Raw genomic sequence first — 25,383 nt, forward strand, 5'->3', positions numbered from 1 at the left:
CAATTTTTAAAGCTGTTCAAAAAGTATGACAATGAATTGAATCAACATTATAATTATTGATACTCAGTGAAATACATATAATCAAACAGAAAATATTTAAACTGAAAGCATAAAATGAACACAGACTCAGACAGAGAGTAATTTGAGTAATCCTGTCTCATGTGAGGTCTTTAACTTCCAAGTTTAGATTAGATTCAACTTTATTGTCATTGCACTGCATTGAGTACAAGCACTGGGACAACAAAATGCAGTGCACAGAAGCAGTAAAGTGCACTGTAATGTGCATGTACAAGTGGAGTCTCAAGCCATATATCTTGTGTCAAGTTGCAAGTCATCCAAACAGTGAGTCGAGTCGACGCGAGTCCAAGCCACAATGACTTAAGTCCACGTCTCTGGTTAAAACCCTTTCAGCAGTGCTTCAGTGCAAAAAGCAACAAGGCTGACAAAGTTGTGGAGGATGTAGCAAAGCAATCTATAAACCTCCAGTGTTATGTTCTTACAGTTCAAACTGTCATCTGTCAATGCATCCCATGTGTGTGCTTTGTAGCCTCTGCAGTATATTGATGAAACTGAACATTTTCATATTCTTGGCTTTGGCACATGGTTTGACCACTGTAGTGCTCTTAGAAACAAGCACACATTATTTCCCTGTACACTTGAATGTGAAATCATCTCTCTGCTTGAGGAACTGTTTCATGAAGGGTACAGTAACAACCGTCAAAGTATAAGCGGTCTACCGTCTTATATTGTAATTCTTCATTTAAATATGTATGAACTGGGGTTTGCCTTTCAAACCAGTAGACCAAAGATGGAATACTTTTCATATTAATACACATCTTGTCACTTTAACCATCAAAACAGGAAAAGGCTTTTAACCTGTTAATATAATTCAAGGTCCAAACATTGCAAACATCACAATTCATTTAGCTACAAAATCTAAAACTCATAAATTGTTCATAATTTTAGCAGCATTTGAAATGTTGAGAATGTATAATTATTAACCTTTTTCTGGTGTCTGGCTTTGAGCGTGTACAAGATGGTTAATATCTGGGAACAGGGAAGGGAAGAATATGTATTCCTGAACTTGGTGAAGTCTACTCTTAGACGCAGCACCAGATAACCCCCGGATGTACAAGAGGACTTCTTGGTTAAATAAATTGTAGTTGAAATTTGCTGATGCGCCATGGAGCCCTACATTATGTTGAAAGATGGACATAGAGGTTAAAATTAAGGGCAGCTGTTGCCAGAGGAAGCAGAAGCAAACTAATATCATCCAAATGATTGCATTGTCCAAGGAAACACATAAGGCATGTTGAATTTATTTCTCCTGCACCTACAAGTGAAAAATGCAAACAAATACACAAAAATGATGTTACAATACAAATGTAGCATCCTGTATGTAAAACAGATACTCAGAATTACATATGCAGTACAAAGGATGAGTTTTTCCAAAAGCAAAGCCTGAAAACATTTCCTCTAATCAATCTGGAACAAGGTTATTGTTTGATAAGGAAAGTTCTCTGTTTTCACTGAGGACTACATCATTTCCAACACTGCTACTCCATAACAACAGGCTGTTTTGCAGACGACACAAGTCGAAAGACTATGCTTGATTTAATGAGACACTAAGAGACAAATGTGCCAAATTGGATGGACAAAATATTGTTTCTATGCCTTTTAACAGAGCCTCCTGACAGCTACAGAGACAATATTAATATAGAGAAGCAGAGGGAGAACGCACAGGGAGCGTTCAGTCAAACATGCACAACATGCAGCTGTTGTGTACAGGCAGGAAAACTATGTTCATCATATCAGCAATACAGAAAACAAATTCCCATTTTTCAAATGCTACATTTTTTTTAACCTCCTACATCGTTTTTTTCTTTTCAATAAAGTTAAACAGATTTCTTGCAATACAAGAGCCTGGGATGCAAAAACTAGAATTCAACATAAAAGCAAGAGAGACAAAAAACAACAACAATAAAATCAATATTCACAGCATAACAATTCAAAGTATTTCTTCATCAATCATATGATATGTGTGGAGTCACGATATACAAAAATAACATAAATACAGTATCTGATTAAATAAATAGCATGGTAAATAACGATCATACTGTCACTCAAGCGAAGCTACATCTCAGAGAGTGCAAAAACTGTCCCAGCTTACATCCAAGAGTTACACACTGGGACCTGACTACACACGTCAGTATCTGACAATTTGTAAAAGCCAAGTAAATCAAACTGCACACAATCCAAACGTTGCAAAAGCTTTGGGTCAGTATAGGTTATAACAATGTTTAAACACTAGAGGGAGATATTTGCTGCAATGACTTTACTGTGTTTACACTAACATGCTACTGTTTAGTCTACATGACCTATTTTCTGAAGAAAAAAGTTGAATGAGTGAAACTATAGTCCAATTTTTATAAGGAAATATTAAGATTGCAGGATAAGCAGGATTTATATAAAACGTTATGCTTGTAAATTGCAAATTGTTGGGAAATCGACCTACACTAGTGGAAGGCACTGATACAAGTTTAATTTTGTTCATTCATGAGGACATGTTTTTAAAAGAGCTTTGCATTCTCATGGGACGTCTTTAGGCAAATACAGACTAAAGACAAATACAGAATTGAATGTTTCATCACTGGAAAAATCTGCCATAATCAAAATACATCTAATTTTCCATTTAAAATTAACTTCATTTTACTATCTTTGTAAATTAAATTATATTTGAAGGCGTAAAGACGTTTTTGCCATACCTAGACCACTGAGGATGCATAGTGGCTTAGAGAGTCACCCAGGTAAGAGTGAAGCATGCTAAGCTGAGGGTCAGGGGTCAGGTTGAAGGCCATTTAGACAGTTACATCCGAAGCTGAAATCATGCAAGTTTTATGCAGTGACCATCATGACATAAAGCATTTTTTGGGGCTCTTGCTCCAGGACATGGCACGGAAATGCACAGGCAACAGAACACAGACAACAGCACAGAGACATACGTTCAGACATCTCTCTGTCACACTATCTGTATATGCTACATCTCTGTTACATCCACTGTATTTCATCCATTCAATCCATGCTCTCAGCCTTTCCTGCACTCTCAGGCTGTCTGAGGAAGTGTGATGTCATGTGCACCACAAGCTCGATTTAGAAATGATGAGCGCACACAGCGACATGTCATTTCCTCAAAACCCTCACGCAGTGCAACCAAAACCTTTTCTTCTTGTTCTCCGTGAAGACATTCAGTCAACACCTTCTCAGCCTGTCCTCTTCTCATTCTCCCTCAGTCTCTTGTAAAAGCTTGTTCATCCGTCTTCATACTTGACTCTAAAGATTTCTCTCACTTCAGCCAGTACCTTTCTTATCTTCATTTCCATGTCGCTCTCAAAACATTCCTCTTTCCTCTCGATTGATGAGATTACGTGGGCGTGTTGCCCTTGGGGGGGTCCAGGTTTGGCAGGCTCCCACGGCCACAAACAGCTGTAACTCAGGCGGGAAGCCTGGGCTCGATCTTCAGCGAGAGATCATAGAGTGTATCTTCATCCATGATGAGAGTCTTATCTAGAAGGTACTGGGTCACCTGGAAAGAAAACATAAAAGGGGGGGGGAGGGGTATTGTAAGTTTCAGACCAGCAAAATATATTTACATCTATAGCTTAATTTTGTTATTTTTAAATTGGGTTAAATTGATACTCAGTGGATGTTTAACATTTAACATTTCCAAAAGACTAACATATATCAGGGATTTTTAATCATTATTTCACAACAGCAGACCAGACCAGCACTTTCATAAAGGTTCTGTGTAGACAAACTTTGTGTCACTGATTTCTAAATCTATTTTTAAACTCACTTCTACATAATAACTTCTAAATTAATCTTTGATGATTTTATGTCATACTTTCTTTAGTTTTATCTTAAAGTTTTAATGTTTTTGGCCCACAGATTATGTTTTTTTTAAAGCACTTTGTAACTATGTTTTTTAACAGTGCTATATTAATAAAGTTTATAATTGATTTTTTCTTTAAATGTACTGTACATGCGATCATGTTCAGGGCTGCTTTGGTGATGTTCTTGAGAAAAGGCACTCCTATTGGGAAAATATATTCAATAAGTTCACAAGTACCTTAGCTTGATGCTCTATTCTGTACGGAGTCTGCTGAAACTGTCGGATCTCTCTGATGATGTGGGATATCTAAAGAAAATGTGGAATTTAAGTGGACAATTAAAGTCAAGTATACATGTACAGATCATTTGCATACTTTTTGTATTCAGTTATGTGCCTACCATCCTCATTTTGGAGAAGTTAACAAGACCTTCCTCCGTAAAGTTGGGCGTCCCCTCCTCTATAAAGGCCAGATCTGTAAGATACATTCCCAGGTATGGCACACTTGGAGGGTTGCAGCTGGAAAATAAAGTGTAAAGAAATTATTTGCTTAACAAATTACCTTATTTTCTTTATTTGTGATATGATTTGCAAAGTCTCACTTTTTCAGGGTCTCCCTGAGATTTTTAAACCTTCCCTCAGAGGACACCGTCTTCTGCAGTTTGTCCATCAGGGCTTTAGTCTGGACAAATACACATTTTAAATACATTTTATAAAGACTATAATGAGCAACACGGGACAAACAAGACAGTTGCATTAACCCAAGGTCCACTTACTCTTAATAAAACATGATCATAATAACATGACATAATCTAATTTGCTCCTGAATAGGCATCATGACTTGGTGGAGAGACAGACTGTCTGGTGATGACGATTACAACAAATGTTTTAGTGTTCATCAGAATTCTGTGAAGAGCAGATTCTAAACATTACAGGTGAATGCGTCTCTGCATCGTCTTTCCTTGAGCTCTCTAATGGCGTCAACTCTATATACATTTAAAGACATTGCATAGACCAAGAGAATCTTCTATGCTTAGGGGAAACAATGTTGTTTTAAGTTTCCTAGGAGGAATGATGGAGAATTACTCCACCTGTTTGCTGATTTTAGCCCAGGTCTTCTTCAAACGGTAGATGGCACTGCGATTGAGCGCAGACGTGATCTCCAGTACTCCGTTGTAGTTGTTGAGACAGCGGCAGATGTCCGCCACAGCAACCCACTTCTCTATAGAATTGGCCCTCGAGCCCACATCGGTGTGGGTCATAATCTGTGAGGCCACCAGGTTACTCATCTTCAAAAGGAAAAGAAAAGAGAATATAAAAGAACGAGTGTTGGATATTTATAGAAGTGGTCAGAAAAAAAGGTTCTTAAAGATATTGAAAGAGCTTACATCATTGAAGTGTTGAGTAGTTTTCATGATGTATGGCGTCCTCTCTGTTTTATCAACCTTCATCCAGCCCTGCCCCAGGAACTCTCTTAGAGAGGGGGGGACAGAGACATGCAATAAATCCAAATGAGATTACGCACAAAAATATAGCAAAGTAATCTCACAAGATATTACATTAGCCAAAGCCTGTGATTTAAGGATATTATCACATCTCCAGCAGTGGTTGATAAGGATTTCTTAAACTAATTTAGTTACTGGTTTTTAATTTAACAAACCGAAGAGTTGGATACTGTTTCTAAGGCCAAAGATTTTTGAGAGAGGGCAAAACAGTTAAATGGAGATACAATGCGGCTTTTAACTTGTTTTACTCTGCTGTATGATTTGTTATGGCATTAGTAAATATGTGTCATTACATAGAAGAAACACATTTTACAACCTAAAAAATAACATCATGCAGAGTTTAATTACTCTTCCTCCACCTCTCCACCCACCTTACATAACCAGCAGTAGAGGAAACTGGCGTAAATGAATGCTATTGAATGGGGAAATTATTTCCAGAACCGATTATCAAAGAATTAAATGACTAAATACACAGTGAAGAATCTAAAACTTAATTTCAGTTGTTGTGGATGTTTTACAAAGCTGATCTGAGGGAGAAATCTTTATCATAGCAGCAGATAGTGATGTCCATATCTTACAGGTCAATGTAAATTCAATAATAAGTCAAACTAAAGTTAAAATGCAATGCCATCAGCTGTCTTTGTTGTCCTTCTAAAGGTATGCTTTTCTACGGAGCTGCCGAGGGAATTAGTGGATTTAGTTTTGTTTGGCCAGATCACAGTGTGAGAGTGTTATGAGAGGACTGACTCATAAGGAATGCTCCTGAAGACAATGTGATCCAGAAGAGTGATCTGCTCGGCCAGCTCCATCGCTGAGAGAGACTCGAAACACTCTGCCTTCGGACAGTCCGCCTAAACAAACGCACATACAGAGACAGAAACAAACAAATATTCACACCCGAGAACAAGAAGATATACTGTACATATCTAATAAAGAGACTGGCTATGATGAATATGTTTTATGACAGTTGACAGTTCCCTGAAGACCGTCACAATCAGAAGACATTGCATTTACTCCTCCTGCCTAGAGGAAAGAGCTGACCCAGGCATCTTACAAAGGCAATGTGTGTGTGTTTTGTGTTTGTGATTCCCAGTCATTATTAAGCCAAGATTACAAACCAGAGGCACTCATGACTCCTGATTATTTTCATCTCTGGGAACTTGTAAAGTACTTGAGGGAGGTGTGTAAATACTTTAGGTCATCCCAGAGAGAACCACTTTTATATCCAGATTCAATTTAAAAGCTGCATCTCTCAGCCAGTCTGCAATTACAACATGTTTATGTAATGCAGCAAAAGGTAACATTTCCTTTCTCTGAAGTTTACTGCTGCTCAATTGATGCAGTATCATATCATAATTATAATAAAATCATAACCATATGTTTGCAATACCGCACAAACATTAAAGGTATCAGAGGTCTTTATGTATTGCAATTTTCTCACCATCTGTAAGATGTCCTCTATCCTTAGCTGAGCATCGTCCTGCTCGTCTTGAGAAAGGGCACTAGGTGACAGAGTAGAATAGACCAAAAACAGAATGAAATAAAACATAATACATAGAACACAAAATAAAAATAGAATTAAACAGAATGAAAAAGAACAGATAATAATAATAATAATAATAATAATAATAATAATAATAATAATAATAATAATAATAATAATAATAAAATACAGTACAATATATAGAATAGAATAAAATAAAACAGCATTGAACCGAAAAAGAACAGAATAGATTAGAACAGAACAGAATAGAACAAAAAAGAATAGAACAGAAAAGAAAAGAGAAGAGAAAAACAGAATAGAATAGAATAGAATAGAATAGAAAATAATAGAATAGAATAGAATAGAATAGAATAGAATAGAATAGAACAGAACAGAATAGAATAGAATAGAACAGCATAGAATAGAAAATAATAGAATAGAAAAGAAAAGAAAAGAATAGAATAGAATAGAACAGCATAGAATAGAACAGAATAGAAAAGAATAGAACAGAACAGCACAGAATAGAACAGCACATAATAGAACAGAATAGAATAGAACAGCATAGAATAGAGAAGAACAGAACAGCACAGAATAGAACAGAATAGAACATAATAGAACAGAATAGAAAAGAATAGAACAGAACAGAACAGCACAGAATAGAACAGCACATAATAGAACAGAATAGAATAGAATAGAACAGCATAGAATAGAGAAGAACAGAACAGCACAGAATAGAACAGAATAGAACAGAATAGAACAGAATAGAACAGAATAGAAAAGAATAGAACAGCATAGAATAGAATAGAACAGCATAGAATAGAATAGAACAGAACAGAACAGAACAGAACAAAACAGAATAGAACAGAACAGAATAGAAAAGAATAGAAAAGAATAGAACAGCATAGAATAGAATAGAATAGAATAGAATAGAATAGAATAGAACAGCATAGAATAGAATAGAATAGAACAGAACAGAATAGAACAGCATAGAACAGAACAGAACAGCACAGAATAGAAAAGAATAGAACAGAATAGAATAGAACAGAATAGAATAGAACAGAATAGAACAGCATAGAATAGAACAGAACAGAAATAGAAATAGAAATAAAAATAGAATAGAATAGAATAGAATAGAATAGAATAGAATAGAACAGAATAGAACAGAATAGAACAGAATAGAATAGAACAGCACAGAATAGAACAGAACAGAATAGAACAGAATAGAACAGAATAGAAAAGAATAGAACAGCATAGAATAGAATAGAATAGAACAGCATAGAACAGAATAGAACAGAACAGAACAGAACAGAACAGAATAGAAACGAATAGAACAGAATAGAAAATAATAGAATAGCATAGAATAGAATAGAATAGAATAGAACAACATAGAATAGAATAGAACAGAACAGAACAGAACAGAACAGAACATAACAGAACAGAACAGAATAGAACAGAATAGAAAAGAATAGAACAGCATAGAATAGAATAGAACAGCATAGAATAGAACAGAACAGAACAGAACAGAACAGAAATAGAAATAGAATAGAACAGAATAGAACAGAATAGAAAATAATATAATAGAACAGCACAGAATAGAACAGCATAGAACAGAATAGAACAGCATAGAATAGAATAGAATAGCACAGAATAGAACAGAATAGAACAGAATAGAACAGCATAGAATAGAATAGAATAGATCAGCATAGAATAGGACAGAACAGAACAGAACAGAATAGCAAAGAATAGAACAGAATAGAAAATAATAGAATAGCATAGAATAGAATAGAATAGAATAGAACAACATAGAATAGAATAGAACAGCATAGAATAGAACAGAACAGAACAGAATAGAACAGAATAGAAAAGAATAGAACAGCATAGAATATAATAGAATAGAATAGAACAGCATAGAATAGAACAGAACAGAACAGAACAGAACAGAATAGAACAGAATAGAAAATAATATAATAGAACAGCACAGAATAGAACAGCATAGAACAGAATAGAACAGCATATAATAGAATAGAATAGCACAGAATAGAACAGAATAGAACAGAATAGAACAGCATAGAATAGAATAGAATAGAACAGCATAGAATAGAATAGGACAGAACAGAACAGAACAGAATAGCAAAGAATATAACAGAATAGAAAATAATAGAATAGCATAGAATAGAATAGAACAACATAGAATAGAATAGAATAGAACAGCATAGAATAGAACAGAACAGAACAGAATAGCAAAGAATAGAACAGAATAGAAAATAATAGAATAGCATAGAATAGCATAGAACAGAATAGAACAGCATAGAATAGAATAGAATAGAACAGCATAGAATAGAATAGAACAGAACAGAACAGCACAGCACAGAATAGAACAGAACAGCATAGAACAGAACAGCATAGAACAGAACAGCACAGCACAGAATAGAAAAGAATAGAACAGCATAGAATAGAACAGAACAGAACAGCACAGAATAGAATAGAATAGAATAGAATAGAAAAGAATAGAACAGCATAGAATAGAATAGAACAGAATAGAACAGAATAGAATAGAAAATAATAGAACAGCATAGAACAGAATAGAACAGCATAGAATAGAATAGAATAGAACAGCATAGAATAGAATAGAATAGAACAGAACAGAACAGAACAGCATAGAACAGAACAGAACAGAACAGAACAGCACAGCACAGCACAGCACAGAATAGAACAGAACAGCATAGAACAGAACAGAACAGCACAGCACAGAATAGAAAAGAATAGAACAGCATAGAATAGAACAGAACAGAACAGAACAGCACAGAATAGAATAGAATATAATAGAAAAGAATAGAACAGCATAGAATAGAATAGAACAGCATAGAATAGAATAGAATAGAATAGAATAGAACAGCATAGAATAGAATAGAATAGAATAGAATAGAATAGAACAGAACAGAATAGAACAGAATAGAACAGAATAGAACAGAATATAATAGAAAATAATAGAACAGCATAGAATATAATAGAACAGAACAAAACAGCATAGAATAGAACAGAACAGAACAGAACAGAAATAGAAATAGAATAGAACAGAACAGAAAAGAACAGCACAGAATAGAATAGAATAGAACAGAACAGAAAAGAACAGCATAGAATAGAATAGAATAGAATAGAATAGAACAGCATAGAATAGAATAGAACAGAATAGAATAGAACAGCATAGAATAGAATAGAACAGAACAGCATAGAATAGAATAGAACAGAACAGAACAGAACAGAAATAGAATAGAACAGAATATAATAGAATAGAACAGCATAGAATAAAACAGCATAGAATAAAGCAGAACAGAATAGAACAGAACAGAAAAGAACAGCATAGAATAGAATAGAACAGAACAGAACAGAAATAGAATAGAATAGAATAGAAAAGAATAGAACAGCATAGAATAGAATAGAACAGAATAGAACAGCATAGAATAGAATAGAATAGAATAGAACAGAACAGTATAGAACAGAACAGAACAGAAATAGAATAGAATAGAATAGAACAGAATATAATAGAATAGAACAGCATAGAATAAAGCAGAACACAACAGAACACAACAGAACACAACAGAACAGAATATAACAGATGCTTTCTGTTAATTGATAATTGATAATTGAATAATATATGGAAGACAATGGTATTGAACTTCAGGTGTCATATTGAAGTGTTTCATACACATGCTACATGTTGTTGTGTTTATTTGAGTGTGAGCAGTACCTTAGTATGTTGGCAGTAGCTTTTCTCTCCTGAGGTAGAAGGTCTGGATCTCTGAGCACCTCCTCCAGGAGACAGATCACAGACATCTTCAGCTCCCCGTTCATCTCAAAGTCCTAAACACAAACACATTTCTATAGTTGTAATGTCCCTCATAGACATATGTTTCTCCAGCACTCATCACAACATGCTGAACTTCACTATTCACTACTATTACACTAACATTAACCTAAACCTGATCTAATCTCAAAAGAAGAGAAAATGAACTAAAACATCTTCTTTTTTCTCTTTACTTTAAAACTCTTTAAATCATGGTATGATTTTATTTAAGACCATTACATTAATATTTATTGTGAGAAGATACACTGTATAATTTGTAGCTATGTTAGATATATTTTTTATATTTTTTTACTGATGATAATTTGATTGGTAATTATAAATATTTTATATTTTAAACTGTCTTTCTGTGTAAAGTTGTGCACATTGCCATAGTTTTTTGTAATTGTTAAAGTTTTGGGACCGACACACTAAAGATAGTGAAGTAGATGTATTACCAATACTGCCAACTGTTGTGGTGGTCATTGAAGTAGACTTCACTGCAAAACTATCCCCCATGCTTTTACCTTCCCCACATCCCAAAAGCAGTTGTAATGCAGTAACTGAGTAGTTAACAGTAATAATTAAGAATGAATTGATCAGAGTGGTTATGAAAATAACCAGATCGGATTGTTTGTCTTAAACTAATCCAGCAAAATTAATGAAAAAACTTACACTACCAAGATATCACACACTGATGCAACAATCCTACTATAAATCTCTGTTAATCTTTGATTTGCCACATGGTCCTAACAGCCTAATACACTCAGAGATATTAAAGGGACAGCTACCACAACAGTATAAACAGTATGGTTGAAAAATGTATAAAGTCTCATTGTATATATCTTCATGACGTTTTTCTAGGCTCCACACACTTGCCTAAGCAACCATCAATCGCTGCTGTACAATTCTTCCTCCTCCTGAACCTCCTCATTTCTTCCAGCCTTTACCTTCTTTTCTTCCTCCTTTTCCCTTTCAATCCCACCCCAGTTCAACACTTGTTCAAAGGTCACTTTTAACAAGCTCTTTGTTATTTGCCCTCATAAAGAAAAATGCGAGTGGGTGCATGTTTGTGCTTTGCATCGGTGTTAATAAGCCGACTAAAGCTGGCCTGTCATCACAGCATTTTGTGTTATTAAAAAAAAAAATACATGAAACAGATCGATGCAGTTGGACCTCTGAGCGGGGAGTCAGGCAATTACTGTGATATTCACTTCATTAGAGGCAACACTGGCTGTTTAGCAGAGGAGTAGGTGGACTGAGGCGAGTTGAGCTGCTTCTCCAATAGATACGGCAACAATGTACAGTGTCTGTTTGTGTGCATATGGTTGTTTACATGCTCAAGTCAAGGCACTGGAGCAGAGCGAGAACACAACAGACACCTGCTTTAATGAGACCACAAACTTGATCACCTCAGCAAAAACAGGTGACCACACACACACAGACACACACACACACACACAGACACACACACACACACACACACACACACACACACACACACACACACACACACACACAGAGACAGACAGTGGTGGGCGCAGACAGACCTGTGAGTGTTTGGAAACCCAGTGCCGCAGTACGTTGAGAACTCTGTTAGTTGCAGCACGGCGGATAATGAACTCTTTATCACAAGTTCTTTCAGAGTTCGCAAACACTAGAGGAAGAATTTAAAAACCAACAAGGAAAAGGAGAGACAGAGGGAATATGTTGTTATTGTGTCATAAGATTAAACGTTCAATAATGACCTGGAGCTTAACTGTAAATGGTTGAATTGACATATTGACGAATTGAAATTGAAAAAAGCAACAATATGGCAAACAAAAAATGCTTCAATAAAATAGTTCTAACTCTTACAGAAGTAAAAGCAAAGTGTACTTAACTATTAAAAGTAACAGAACATATTTTGAAGATTGTTGATTTTTAATGTCAAGTAATCATTTAATTAGGGTTTTAAAATGTAAATTCACCCAAAATGGGTCCAGATAATCCACAGAGAGATGTTCCTGTTGAATTTCTTTCATAAGATTGTTCAATGCTTTGACCACCACACATTTAATTAATCTCCATTACATATATTGGGGTAGCAGCAGAGATCTCTGGAACCTCAAATCTGGCCAGATGTTTTTTTATTTGGGTGAATCATCATTAACATTTTAATAGTTTCCAGTCGTTGCTATTTCTACTACTTACATGTAACTACATAATGCACTGTGGGTTATAGTAACACAATACATATAATGAGCTGTTTATATTCTTGCATGCTAACAAAGTAAAAAATACTATATTTCCATTTGATACTTATATACCTTTTAAAGCTTGTAACCTATACATTTTACTTTACTTACTTACTTTACTATACACATTACTTCATACTTCATTTTGATTCAGGTAAATGTTATCAGATACACATATTACAACTATTGCAAACAAGAAAGTGTGTGTGTGTGTGTGTGTGTGTGTGTGTGTGTGTGTATGTGTGAGTGTGAGTGTGAGTGTGAGTGTGATTGTGTGTGTGTGTGTGTGTGTGTGTGTGTGTGTGTGTGTGTGTGTGTGTGTGTGTGTGTGTACCTGGTGGTGAACCATGTCCTGCTGCTGCTGTGGCGATAGCAAAGGCTGAAGCAGGAGAGACTGAGCAGCGTGAGTTCTCCCCTGACTGGACTGCAGAGACACAGTTTTTTTTTTTTTACCTAAATGTCAAATTGCCTATTATATTAATTGAAATATGTTTTTCATAACAACCACCATTGTCCTGTGCCAACCCTATTAATAATAATAATAGTTGGTTGTTGCTTGGTAACCTTCTGATCAAATATACCCATACGTAGGAACATGGCAAACAATCAAAGTTTGACTTATTGTTCATGTAAATAACATATAACGTTCTTTTTTTAAATACATGCTACGTGTAAACAAATTTGATGGCTATGTGACAATAACCACAAACTAGCAATTTGCATGAAGAGAATATGTTATTTGTTGACAATGGCCATGTTTATTTAGCTCTTGTCCTTATTACATCAGGCATATACATCTAAAAAAGATAATTATATATCTGTACTAGTGTTTTTGAGTGTTTGGAATATAATTTCTATAAATTATATTTGCAAAGAAAATATAAAAACTCACTTTTGATCATTTATTGCTTTACCATCACTTGTAAAACTCCTAATCATTAACATTATCATTCTTGTTACAGGCACATCGCAGACCAGAAACAGACTCCTCATTGTTGACAATATTTCCAACAGCCATACGGGAATTCTCACTGTGATCATATCAAGGAAAACAATCCTAAGACACTTACAGTCACACTCCCTCAGTCACACGGGACCATTCATACCAGGGCCTGGCTGTATTTGAGCTTTATATTATGCTGCTGTACTAAAGATGTCTGCTGTCTGGCTTTGCAGAGTGGCCTGTCAGTGGGCACAGCACTGCCCACTGTGAGGGCCTCCAGCTATGGCACTGTGGTCTAGTTATGAGTCATAAAACCACACAAACACACACACACACACACACAGCGTTACCTCCAGGTTGTCTGTAGCGGAGGTGTCGAGGTGTGGAAGGGGAGCGACTTGGAGACATGTCTCCTGCTTCACTGCTCTGAGGAGACTCTGGGATGATTTTCTCCAGTGACACCGACTCCAGCACAGCTAGACAGGAGGAGAGAAGAGGGACAAGGTTGATGATGATGATAATGATGATGGTACTGTTGCTGCTCTACTGGAGAGGAGAACTTTATTGCACATCAGTTCACAGCCCCTGCAGAGATCACTCAGTAGCCTATAGCCAGTGGATAAAATCAAGACTTTTATTTGTGTGAGCCTGTGTCCAAAGAAGTGTTCTTTACATGTACCATAGGTGAACAGTTGATTAGATTTGGTGGTTGTGAAGACCATGAGAATCCTGTGGATCCTTAAAAAGTCTTAAAACATCTTGAATTCAGTTTTTCAGTCAGTCAAAAGATCTCTTAAAGTGTTTGGATCTGAGGCAGAATGAATGAGCATGTCTATTTCTCTGCTTTTTTTATATCTCACAAAAATGAACAATTCAGAACCGTCCAATACCTACTTGTGTGTACGTTAAATAGGTAGCGTACACTCATTATAACTTACAAGAAGAACGCATTTTCCAGTTTTTTTTAATTTGAGGGGAAACAAACAAGAACACGAAGTTGTACCTGTAGTAAGCAATGCAGGCTCAGCCATGGATAAATCAACGCAAATTGCAAAAGATGTGGTTGGAGAACCACAAATAACCATCCAGCGATTCATATGAGGTGCAATTTTAACTTTGTTACAAAACATTCAAACTTGGGACAATGGGTTGTAAAGCACTGGATTGTCACATAAAATCTGACAAGCACAAGTGCTATGCTCGCACTCAAAAAATGTGCATCTGCATACATTACATTTCTATGCTAATTTTTCCTTTAATTTTCCACCCATCTGTATATGGCCCCTAAGTACAGTAAACACTGTAGATGCGATTGAGACTACCTATATATTCTGGTGTTTTGCTTTAGAAATAAATATGTTGTTTCATTCAAATTTGGATTTGGTTGCCAGACAGTAATTTCCTATTTCATCTGATGGCTCTTCAACATATGCTCAGAATGTCACATGACTAGCAATATGTCAGTGACAGAGAAAGGCCAAGAGAAAGGGAAAGATCAACAGGCAAATAGGAAGATGTGGACATAACTGCATGTATGTATACAGTTTCTAATCAGACATGTGCGTGTTTATTTGTATATATACACAAATAAACACGCAAATGTCTGATTAGAAACTGTGAGACAGTTTTCAGAGGAGGTGAGAGTGGCTTTATGGTACAAGTGCTAATGGCTCTTTGTCTCCTGGTGAGCGGTTAGCAGCTGCCACACACACACACACACACACACACACACACACACACACACACACACACACACACACACACACACACACACACACACACATGCTAATGAGGGTCTAACTGCAGCTTGTCCTTGCTGTGATGCTTCAGATGGCCTGACACTATCTCTCTGCAGTCAGTGAGGGCTGTTTAACACCACTATTAGAAGATCTGAGCATGTGCAGTGGGAAGTCAGCTTAGCTGACTCAAGCACACAACTGTAAAGAGATACTGATGTCCCACCAGGTGCCTGTTCTGCTCTTACAGGGAACATTTCACACTCTGCCATTTGAGGGGTGACCTCCAGCTCTAAATGAGCATTTCAGTACGCCAGTAAAGCTCTACTGTTAATGTCGATGCTCATGGGATGTATAGTTTAGAAATGTAAGCCCAGAGTAGAAGCACAGAATGGTGATTTAAATCATCTGCCAATGCTTTACAATTCAGCTCTTACAGCTCCCCAAAAAATAATTATAATCATTACATTTTTGTATAATTTAACCCTCCTGAAAAACCCACAACATTTTGAATTAGGTCTTTATCGCTGTTGCCACCATAATTACTGTATGATTAAAAAGAACAATAATCATCTTTTAACAGCATTTCTAAAACGCACCACTAAAATCTCGAAAATGTGCTATTTAGTGGATAACTTCTCATCTTGCTAGAAGTGTACTTCAGGGAGTGTCAGTAGTGCACAGTGATATCACTGTTCGTTATGGTTAAAGGTGCAAAAAGCTCACCTATAACCATATCTTACCACATGTCAGTGATGCTGGGTGTGGTCAGAGGTGAAACAGACTTCACACTTGCAGCCAAAGAGGGCAGTGCAACACTCCTTTTGCATTAATATAGATACAATTTAAACAAACCCAGCTCTGTGCCGAATAAATGTTTTTTTGCTCTGTATTTGTGTGGAAACTATAACATACATCTGCGGATGCTCCGTCTCAGTTTGCCACAGCAGAGTTCGATCTTGGGCACCTCCTCACCCTCTGCAGTCGAGCAGGGACTCTGGTCCAGGGACGAGGGAATGGGAGGAACTTGGTCCTGTGGTGACTTTGAGTTGCTGGGTGGGGGAGAGGTGGAAGAGGGAGGAGGAGGGGGAGAGGAGGTGGTTGGAGTCGGGGTCTGAGACGTCGGGGTTTGGGGGGTATGGGAAGATGTAGGGCTACTGGCAGCAGACTGGGAAGTGCTATGGTTTATGCTGGAGTTTGACAGAGGACTGGTTAGGTCAAGGCCCCCGACCCTGGTAGTGATGGGGGAGTTGAGGGAAAGCTTTCGTGTTCGGACAGGGGAGGAGGTGCGGGATGGGATGGACAGAGGAGGTGGGGAAGAGAACTTGCGGCAGAGACGAGGAGATTTGTCGTTTATGTGCTCGCCACTTCTGTTGTTCTGGTTGGTGGCAAAGAACAGCTCCAAGGACCTGGTAGGGAGAAAACAAATTGTTAACAAAATAAGAGGATATTTTAAAAAGGATGAAAAGAAAATGTGTAATTGCAGAAGCTCAAAAGAAGGGCTTGAGTGTAAATATTTCAATAGTGAAAAGAAATTGTCAGATTTCATGTATTATAGACAAACAGTATATCTGGTTTAGGGTCAAAATACTGTGTCTTCAGAATTTCAAAAGAAGTAGAAAACAGTGTCTTACAGAAAAATGTCAGATTTCACGGCACACTGGGGACTTCAAAACATTCAACGTAACATTTGTGGCATTTAGCGAACATAGTCATCAAGTGTCTTATCAGATCAAATCAAATGTTATTTATAGAGCCCAATATCACAAATTACACATTTGTCTCACAGGGCTTTACAGACTGTACAACATACAACACCATCTGTCCCTAGACCAGTTGCAGTGCACAAGGAACAACTCCCTAAAAGAAACCCCACAATTAACGAGGGGAAAATGGAAGAAACCTCAGGAAGAGCAGCTGAGGAGGACTTATAATGAGTAGGCATATACTGTGCAGTCAGAAAATATCAGAACAGTAACACAAATGTTAATGTTAAATAAAATAGTGTCTCTGAGGTTGCCATGCTGATTTTAAGTTTTAAATTAAGGGTGTTTACATCCACATCAGATGGATTTTAGAACAGGAAGTAATTGGAATAGTTAACATTAAATGCAATCTCCAATTGGTAACTTTGTAGATTTAAAAGATACAATGACTACATGAAAGGTAAAAGGGGTCGCTCATAATGAGGAACCCTGCAGTTCCCCTCAGCTCTATGGCGCTTCTATCAGCTTTGGTTTTATGGCCTAAAACTTTACTGTTTTGATTCACTCTCATCAGTGTTGGTCTCAGGAAGCTGTTTTCACTGTATGCTACATCGAGAGTGAATATCGTACTTACATTTGTCAAGTGAACATAACACGACTAATGTTGCTCCGTCTATACTAGATGTTTAAAAAAAGAACTAACTTGCTTGCATGTTTATCATATCAACTTTAGAAGGTGTTTTTGCCACAAGTAAGCAAGTTATGTACGGTTTGATTGATTTTACATTTTAATGTATCTTACTGTGTTTATGTATGCACCATTATACACCAAAGCATATTCCTTGTATGTGAAAACGTACTTGGCAAAAAAAACGAATTCTGGTTCTGATTCTGATTTCGAGTGTCTCGACGAGTAGAATAGTTTTTGTTGTTTAGGATCTTGTTCTTCTGCACTATCCTTAAAATTGCGGGTCTATGTATAAAAAGTGTTCAACCTAACCTAAAACTGTTTTGTGAATGTGAACCGCCTCAAAAACCCTTAAAGCTTAAAGTAACTGACTATGATTTTACTACCTGATTATGAGCCTAAAACAGGAACATCATTATCGTCAACAAAAAAGTATCCGCTTCATAGATTAGAATTAGAAAAAACATCAATCTTTTATTGCTGATAACATTTGCAACATTTAAACGCCTTATTTACCAGGCAATGAACGTGCAAACGCTGTTATTTAAAGCTTTTGCTCGTTCATTGGCTGGTAAGCATTTCGTGATGACATTAACACTTCTCACTGAGTCGTGTGTACAGAGATACATTAATGGAGGAGTAATCATGCATAGATAAACACATCCATCATTTATTCACATTAGCCAGTTATTCAGCAGGAAATAGAGGAACAAATTGCATCCCAGATTGAAAGAGGAGAGTGAGAAATGAAAGGCAGATAGAAGAAGGAAAGATACATGAAAAACAGAGAGGGGGAATGCTGAAGAACTTTGAAGCAAGCAGCGGAAGATGCTTAAGAGAAGGATATAAAGCATGCTAAAGAGAAATGACAGAAAGGGATCAATATGAATACAGAGAGAGAAAACAGCCTTGAGGAAGTGATTCTCCAGCGAGAGAACATGCTACAGAAAGAAAACATTTCCCTTCTCCCATTCCTGTCTACGTATATTCAACCTAAAACGTTTCAAACTGGTGAAATTACAACCCCTGTGAGTTGCTCCATTCATATAAGAGCTAGATAGCAGGTAGATAAAAATGTAAAGGGGAAAGTCATGCATCAGTGAAGTGTCAGACCAAGACCAGAGGAGAGGAAGAACAAGCAGGAGAAGTCGGAAAGAGACAGAAAAAAGGAAGACAGAGAGAGAAGAGTCGGTTACTTGGACTGATCCATGGCTATCTTCTTGATCTTCAGACTGTAGTCGGGACAGATGGATGAGATGGACAGACGATCATATGAGTGGTACTGCGCCCTGTAGTTAGAGGGGACATGAAAAGACGGGGGGATGGATGACACAGAAAAATGATTAAATGGATGGGGGTGATCGTTGTATTGAGACATGAAAATGCAAAATGTGATGGAGGATGGAAGATGTCTTGAGGGAAGATGATGGAAGGATGATAGATGAATCTCTTGGTAGAGGAAAGGTGTGTCTGAGGAGGGGGGAGGCAGCGTGTGGGTGAGAGAACAGCAGCACTATAATCTCCCAGATATAACTGCATGGGAGAATAATCCAGTGTGAAACAGACGCAGAGAGCTGTGTTGAAGTCTGTGTACCTCTGTGTTTATGCATTTATGTGTTTTTGTGTGTATTCGAGTCTCTAAAGGCCCCGTCACACATATCGTATGGCAGAAACGTATACCGGCGCATACGAAATATCGGCAATACGTTGATATAAATTAAGGGTAAGTTGTGATCGTTTGAAAGGACGAAGACAAAACGGCATATGGATATGTGTGACAGGGCCTTAACAGGGAGGGGGCAAAAATTAAACCGGGGCACCTCTTTGATTAAAAGAAAAAGGAAAAACTAAGGGGCATTTGAGCCAAGCAAAGGGAGACTTTAACTTTGACCCCTGGGGTAAAATTAAGCATATCCTGTTTAAGTAAAGGTTTAAAAAATGTGCCCGCACACCTTTGGTCTTTGGATGACTCAACCCTGTTCTATTCCAATGAAGGAAGCCACAGGCCACGGTGAGTTAGTCTTTACATACAAACCTGCCAGAGGAAAAGCTTTTCCAGTTGAAAAGCTAAGTTAAGTAAAGTCAAAGTAGGAATATAAACACACAATTCTGATGCAGCCAGAGACCTAATAAGAGAAAGAGAGAGCATGAATAAAGTAGAGAGAGAGAGGGGGGGGGGGGGGAGAGAGAGAGAGAGAGAGAGAGAGAGAGAGAGAGAGAGAGAGAGAGAGAGAGAGAGAGAGAGAGAGAGGGCGGGGGGGGGAAGAGAGAGAGAAACTCCTCCTTTGACACACAGTATATTCCTATGGCTTTGCCAACAAGCATCTGTTCTGCTGGCCTCCACACGCAGGCTGGTGTGAATTTCAGCCAGTATGTATTCCACCTTGTGGACGGAGAGTCCAAAGCACTAACCACACCTGACTACATAGAATTAAAAAGAAACCTCCTTGCATATTTCACACACTCATACAAACACAAATATATACAGATACACAAAAACAACAAGTTTTCTGTGTTTCCGTGTTAGTGAATGCATATGTGTGTGTTTGCATCGTATGACCTGATAGGTATTGAGGAGAAGGGCTTCTTGTAGATGTCGGCCAGTTTGTCCATGACCACCGTTGCCGTGGTGAAAATCCTGTATGTGTGCAGGAAGGTGTTTAGGAAGTCTATGGAGAGGAAGCGCAGGTCGGTCAGCCTTTCAAGAAGCCGCTCCACGCTGGCATAGCGGATCTGGGGAACCTTGCAGGAGTTGAGCGTCTTGCTGAAGCAAATGTCAACATCATCTTTATGGAGACGCACATCGGATCTGATGGATACACACGTACACACATACACAACCAAGCATGGGTGACTGCTGGGCTGCTATGAAAGGAAAAGGTTATGAAAGTAGCTGTGCAAAAACAGCCACGTAAAATAGGGAGGAATGAATACAAAAAAAATACAAAAAATATTCCAAAGAAGGAAGCTAAAAATAAGAGTGGAATACCAAAGAATACTTTTGAGCATAAAAAAATATAAAAAAGCATAATACGTAACGTACAGCCTAATAATTTAATGTACATGTACCACAACATTTTCAGGTATGCTACATCAAATGTTTTGCAACACTGGCATATAGAGATGGGTGTTCGTCTTCACACAAACATACTTACTTGATCATATGAGGCACAGTGACTTTAGAGTTCTCCTCAAATACACTGGTCATCAAGCCATTACAGCGGATATTATCTATACACTGCATAGACAGAGAGAAAAGGAAGGTAAGTAATTAGAGATTCAATTCAAAGATGACAGTATGAGGGGGTTTGTTCGACCGACAGCATTTAAAGCATTTAAAGCAGCAGACTCCATGGGTGGAGTCGGGCAGAGAGAAAAATACTTTACTAATATAGATTTACTTTGAAATAATCTTTCTTGCACTCATTTGTTTATCTGTGCGCTCGCATTGAATTTAACAAATGCTGAGAAATGTTTTTAAAAGTCTGGTTGTTTTGGAATTTGAAACTGTCAATGTATTTCCGTCGGATAAAAATTAATCTAGTCTGACATGCTTGTATGATGCTACTCTGTTTTTGAAGTACTGAGGCAGTGAACTGAACTCGCCCCATGGGGAGCTGCACCCGTGTCTGTGTTTACTTATCACTAAGCCTTCTCAATGCCCACAGAGACTCGCTCTCGCTATCAGGAGGTTCTTGTTATTCTGTATTTGTCTGAGTGTGTATTTGTGTGGCTTTGAGTATTACCTGGCTAATATCACTGGTCCATGCCGCCTTTTCCTGCCGCGATGGTGCCAGCAACACCACGGTGAATGAAGGTGTGTCTGGCGGCTCGACTACGAGCTTAAAGTCCAGCTGACCAAATACCTGACCGCCAGCTTTAGCTGTGTGATTGAGGGAAAAGAAAGAAAGAGCTTTTTACAGCACAGCAATCCTATTAATCATAGTAAAAAAAAAAAGAATGCTTGTTTTTGTACATACACACACACAGAGGGTTAATTAAGTAGACCTGCTATCTCCATTCTACGCACCCCTGAGGCTTAAGTGTAAATGTGTGTGGAAGTGTGCACATGGATGTGAATATCTCAGCACTTTATGTGTATGTGTGTAAGTGTTTCATCAATCTCCCTAACTGCAAAATTAATCCTCGGAAGAAGAAAAAAATGTATGAACAAAGATCATCAATGTCAAAAGATTAAAACCTGACATTTAAAGGGGTGAGCATCTGATATTTAAAGGAAAGTAATTTCTGGACACTTATCATCTGACACCTAATTAACCTCCATGAGTGGCAAAGGGCCTAAAAGAGCCAATAAGAGCTACCTGGTTATGTCGACCAGCGTAGACACAGTGCTTCATAGAAGTGGTAAACTTACACTCCTCGTCGCTGGCATCTGGTTCCTCTATGAGTGTGCAGTCAATTAGGGACAAAACGCCACCTTGCTGCAAGAGCAAATTTTAACCGGTTTTTTTTGTGTTAGAAGTTGTGACCAATTATAAAGTTGCTGCACTGAGATCTACTTAAACTTAAGATAAGGTGATCTCACCTTGAGAAGGTGCAGTTTTCCCCCAGAAGTGCGTGTGCAGACAAGGAAGTGTTTGGTGAAGAGGAAGCACTGCCGTTCCCCTTCCTTCTTTAGGGAGAGAGAGCCCAGACGGACCTTACTGAGCTTCCCTCGCTCCACCGACGGCAGCTGGATCAGAGAGCCTGAGGAGCAGGAGTGGCACGGGATTACATTGCATTTCATTAAGCTGACACTAAACTGAGGGCTGTGTGTTTGCAAAGCATCTGCAGTGGCACAGACATACGTGTGTAAAAAGCAACATTTCTGAACTACTAATTCCTCCACACATATAGAAATGTGTGTGTGCACCTGAGATATAAGGAGACAATGCAGGAGGAGATCATTGAAAAGGGACAGATTGAGTCCAATAAACTATCTTTAGCAGTAACCTTGGATCAAGTAGAAGTTGTGCACTGTCAAAACTGGTGTCAGCATTTCATGCATAAGTGACCTTGACCAATCAACAGATCAGATACAGTAGCTCATTAGGGTTTGCACACTGAAGCAATTACCACACTTTTAATGAATGCTGGTACAACTATGGTTTAGTGCCTTTTTAAAGAGCAAATCAACTGTATAAACATTTGTGCAGGTTTTGGACCAGTGCCTTTATTGGACCTGTCTCTCCAACCACTTCTTGCATGAAGTAATTGCTAAATAACACAGTACAATGTATGTGGTACATCTGAGATAAAGGTGAGCAAGAAAATATTCACAGACAATCCCTGTATCTCCACACCAAGAGAATGAAAACTTGTAGTGGCTTTAAATCTACAATGTTACATTATATTAATTTGACATACACTCTTGCCCAAGGAAATTTACAATAAGTGCACTGAAAGGGAGGACAGTACAAGTGCTTAGAGGTTTTTCATTTAGTAAAGGGAAAGTGGTTTAATCTCACTTTTTCATGTAGGGAACAGCAAAAATGACCATGAAATGTGATTAAACAAAAATAGTACAACATTCTGTATTGAACTGCTTGAGAATAATTCATTAGAAATATATTGTTACATTAAATTATGCTAGTTGTTACTATCCCTCAGAATAATATCTTTGAGAAGTTACCTTGGAGAACCACAACCAATTTGTAGAACCACATTTTTTTACTGGCAAGCTGACAGAAAGCCTAATCTCCCCTATTGGAAAGTATTACAGTAGCTAATGTCATGATTCAGTGAGCTCCACCAAGGTACCGTGTCTGTGCTCCCAGATCACAGGCTGACAGGCACCGGAGGGTCTTACTGTTCTGGAAAACCTCCAGAGCTCTGCTGTCTGGTGAGCAGTGCTGTGACCTGACGAAGACTTACCCTGCCTGACGAATGTCTGGCTGGTATCCAGCAGGATGTCACATCCCTCCACTATCATCCTCTCAATGGCCAAGTTCTTCCGAATATTCTCCGTGTCGCTCACCTCATCATGCATTACTCTGGCCACACATAAACACGGCAGTTAGTTCAGTGTTCAGTATCAAAATGTATCAGGAAAGATGATATTTCTGATAACTGTCCAGACACGTACCTGGACAGTTCCTCTAATTTGGACTTGGCAAATTCGAGACTCTTGCGCTCTACATGCTCATGAGGCGTGTGTGCCAATAACTCATGCAAGGTGATGATGTAGCGAGGAATCTTGTAGTAGAGAGAAGCAATGTGGGGAGAAAAAAGGGTATTCAAATAGTATATGAAAAACTCAAATGATATGTTTATATGGTGACAGTGTAGACATGAACATAGAGGTGTAGCATTTGTGTTACGATATGTTTGTGAGCTGGTGCCCATGATCTACCTGGAACATGGGGTATGTGAGAAAGGTCTCGAGCATCCTTCCCTCACAGGCGGCGTTGGACTCGTACTGTTTCAGCAGCTTGTCAAAGTCTCTGTTCTGCTTACAGTTGGCCAAAACTTGCAGGCTGTACTGATGGTTACGCACAAACTCCTGATAGATGTTCAGCATGGGCAGCAGGATGTCAAATAGGTCAGCTAGAAACAAAAATACACACACATGTATGCTGTATATGAACAATATTTAAGCCACATGACAGAATGCAGTTCCCAAGTATTTGCCACAAGCAGTTTGTTTCGGCTGAACATTATGTTGCTATAGCAACACTACTGGCACAGTTCCATGGCAGTTTAACTGACATATTTCATTTGGGCCTTTTGTCCGATCAAATATCGACGCAGGTCTTATTATGTACTCCATAAATGTCACATTGATTTCTGATGTAGTAGCATTTCTATGCTTATCTGAGGCTAGCATTGCTAATACAGCTAACTGTTCGATTACTGTTGGGCTAACTGTTAAAATTCATATTTTGTAGATCTCTGTTGTATTCTCTTTTGTGGCTTCAAACACAAGTGAGTTTTAGAGCAGGTTGTTGTGTTAGCTCCGCCTACCCTCTCTGGAGGACCAACCACTTCTGGGTGAAGGAAAACGATCAATAATTGTGGGCCGCTTGTTATTTTTCACATGAATGTCACCACAGACACCCAGTTTGTAATAATGCAAACGCAAAGGGCTTTCATCAGTAGGCCATGGGCTCAATCGCCATTGAGTTTCCTCATCCTGCGATAGATAGTAACATAATATATATTTATTTAAATTACATTCTTTGAGACTTTTACTCTTGTGGTATCTTTGAGTATGTTTACTAGATTCATTGCTGTCTTGTACTTCCTTTGGGGACTTAATGCTGATATTTCACAGGTGACAGTATAACGAGTTTGACAGCTAGTGTTGGTGTTCATTTATATAATTACTTTATTCTCATTGTATAATACTGTTTCCACAG

General features: G+C 37.9%; 1 protein-coding gene across 5 annotated transcripts in view; it reads right to left on the reverse strand.

The window, feature by feature from the left end:
- Window positions 1-1,297: 1,297 nt before the first annotated feature.
- rasgrf2b (Ras protein-specific guanine nucleotide-releasing factor 2b) overlaps window positions 1,298-25,383 on the reverse strand; it is a 44,196-nt gene continuing 20,110 nt past the window's right edge. Inside the window, exons 8-28 of one of the 5 annotated variants that reach the window (XM_029440305.1) lie at window positions 24,378-24,571; window positions 24,111-24,220; window positions 23,900-24,018; window positions 22,572-22,732; window positions 22,401-22,467; window positions 21,772-21,908; window positions 21,181-21,263; window positions 20,586-20,663; window positions 16,547-17,040; window positions 14,246-14,371; window positions 13,287-13,376; window positions 12,266-12,372; window positions 10,623-10,735; window positions 6,833-6,893; window positions 6,139-6,242; window positions 5,275-5,359; window positions 4,978-5,175; window positions 4,489-4,568; window positions 4,288-4,405; window positions 4,127-4,195; window positions 1,298-3,583 (exon numbers count right to left, since the gene is read on the reverse strand). In XM_029440305.1, the coding sequence (XP_029296165.1) occupies window positions 3,491-3,583; window positions 4,127-4,195; window positions 4,288-4,405; window positions 4,489-4,568; window positions 4,978-5,175; window positions 5,275-5,359; window positions 6,139-6,242; window positions 6,833-6,893; window positions 10,623-10,735; window positions 12,266-12,372; window positions 13,287-13,376; window positions 14,246-14,371; window positions 16,547-17,040; window positions 20,586-20,663; window positions 21,181-21,263; window positions 21,772-21,908; window positions 22,401-22,467; window positions 22,572-22,732; window positions 23,900-24,018; window positions 24,111-24,220; window positions 24,378-24,571 (2,687 nt within the window). In that variant the 3' untranslated portion in view covers window positions 1,298-3,490. Of the gene's footprint in view, window positions 3,584-4,126; window positions 4,196-4,287; window positions 4,406-4,488; window positions 4,569-4,977; window positions 5,176-5,274; window positions 5,360-6,138; window positions 6,243-6,832; window positions 6,894-10,622; window positions 10,736-12,265; window positions 12,373-13,286; window positions 13,377-14,245; window positions 14,372-16,546; window positions 17,041-20,585; window positions 20,835-21,180; window positions 21,264-21,771; window positions 21,909-22,400; window positions 22,468-22,571; window positions 22,733-23,899; window positions 24,019-24,110; window positions 24,221-24,377; window positions 24,572-25,383 lie in introns of all 5 variants that reach the window. The other 4 variants (XM_029440301.1, XM_029440303.1, XM_029440300.1 and 1 more) reach the window with 4 other exon arrangements.

The sequence above is a fragment of the Cottoperca gobio genome, chromosome 9 (assembly GCF_900634415.1).
Source record: "Cottoperca gobio chromosome 9, fCotGob3.1, whole genome shotgun sequence".
NCBI classification, from domain to species: domain Eukaryota; kingdom Metazoa; phylum Chordata; class Actinopteri; order Perciformes; family Bovichtidae; genus Cottoperca; species Cottoperca gobio.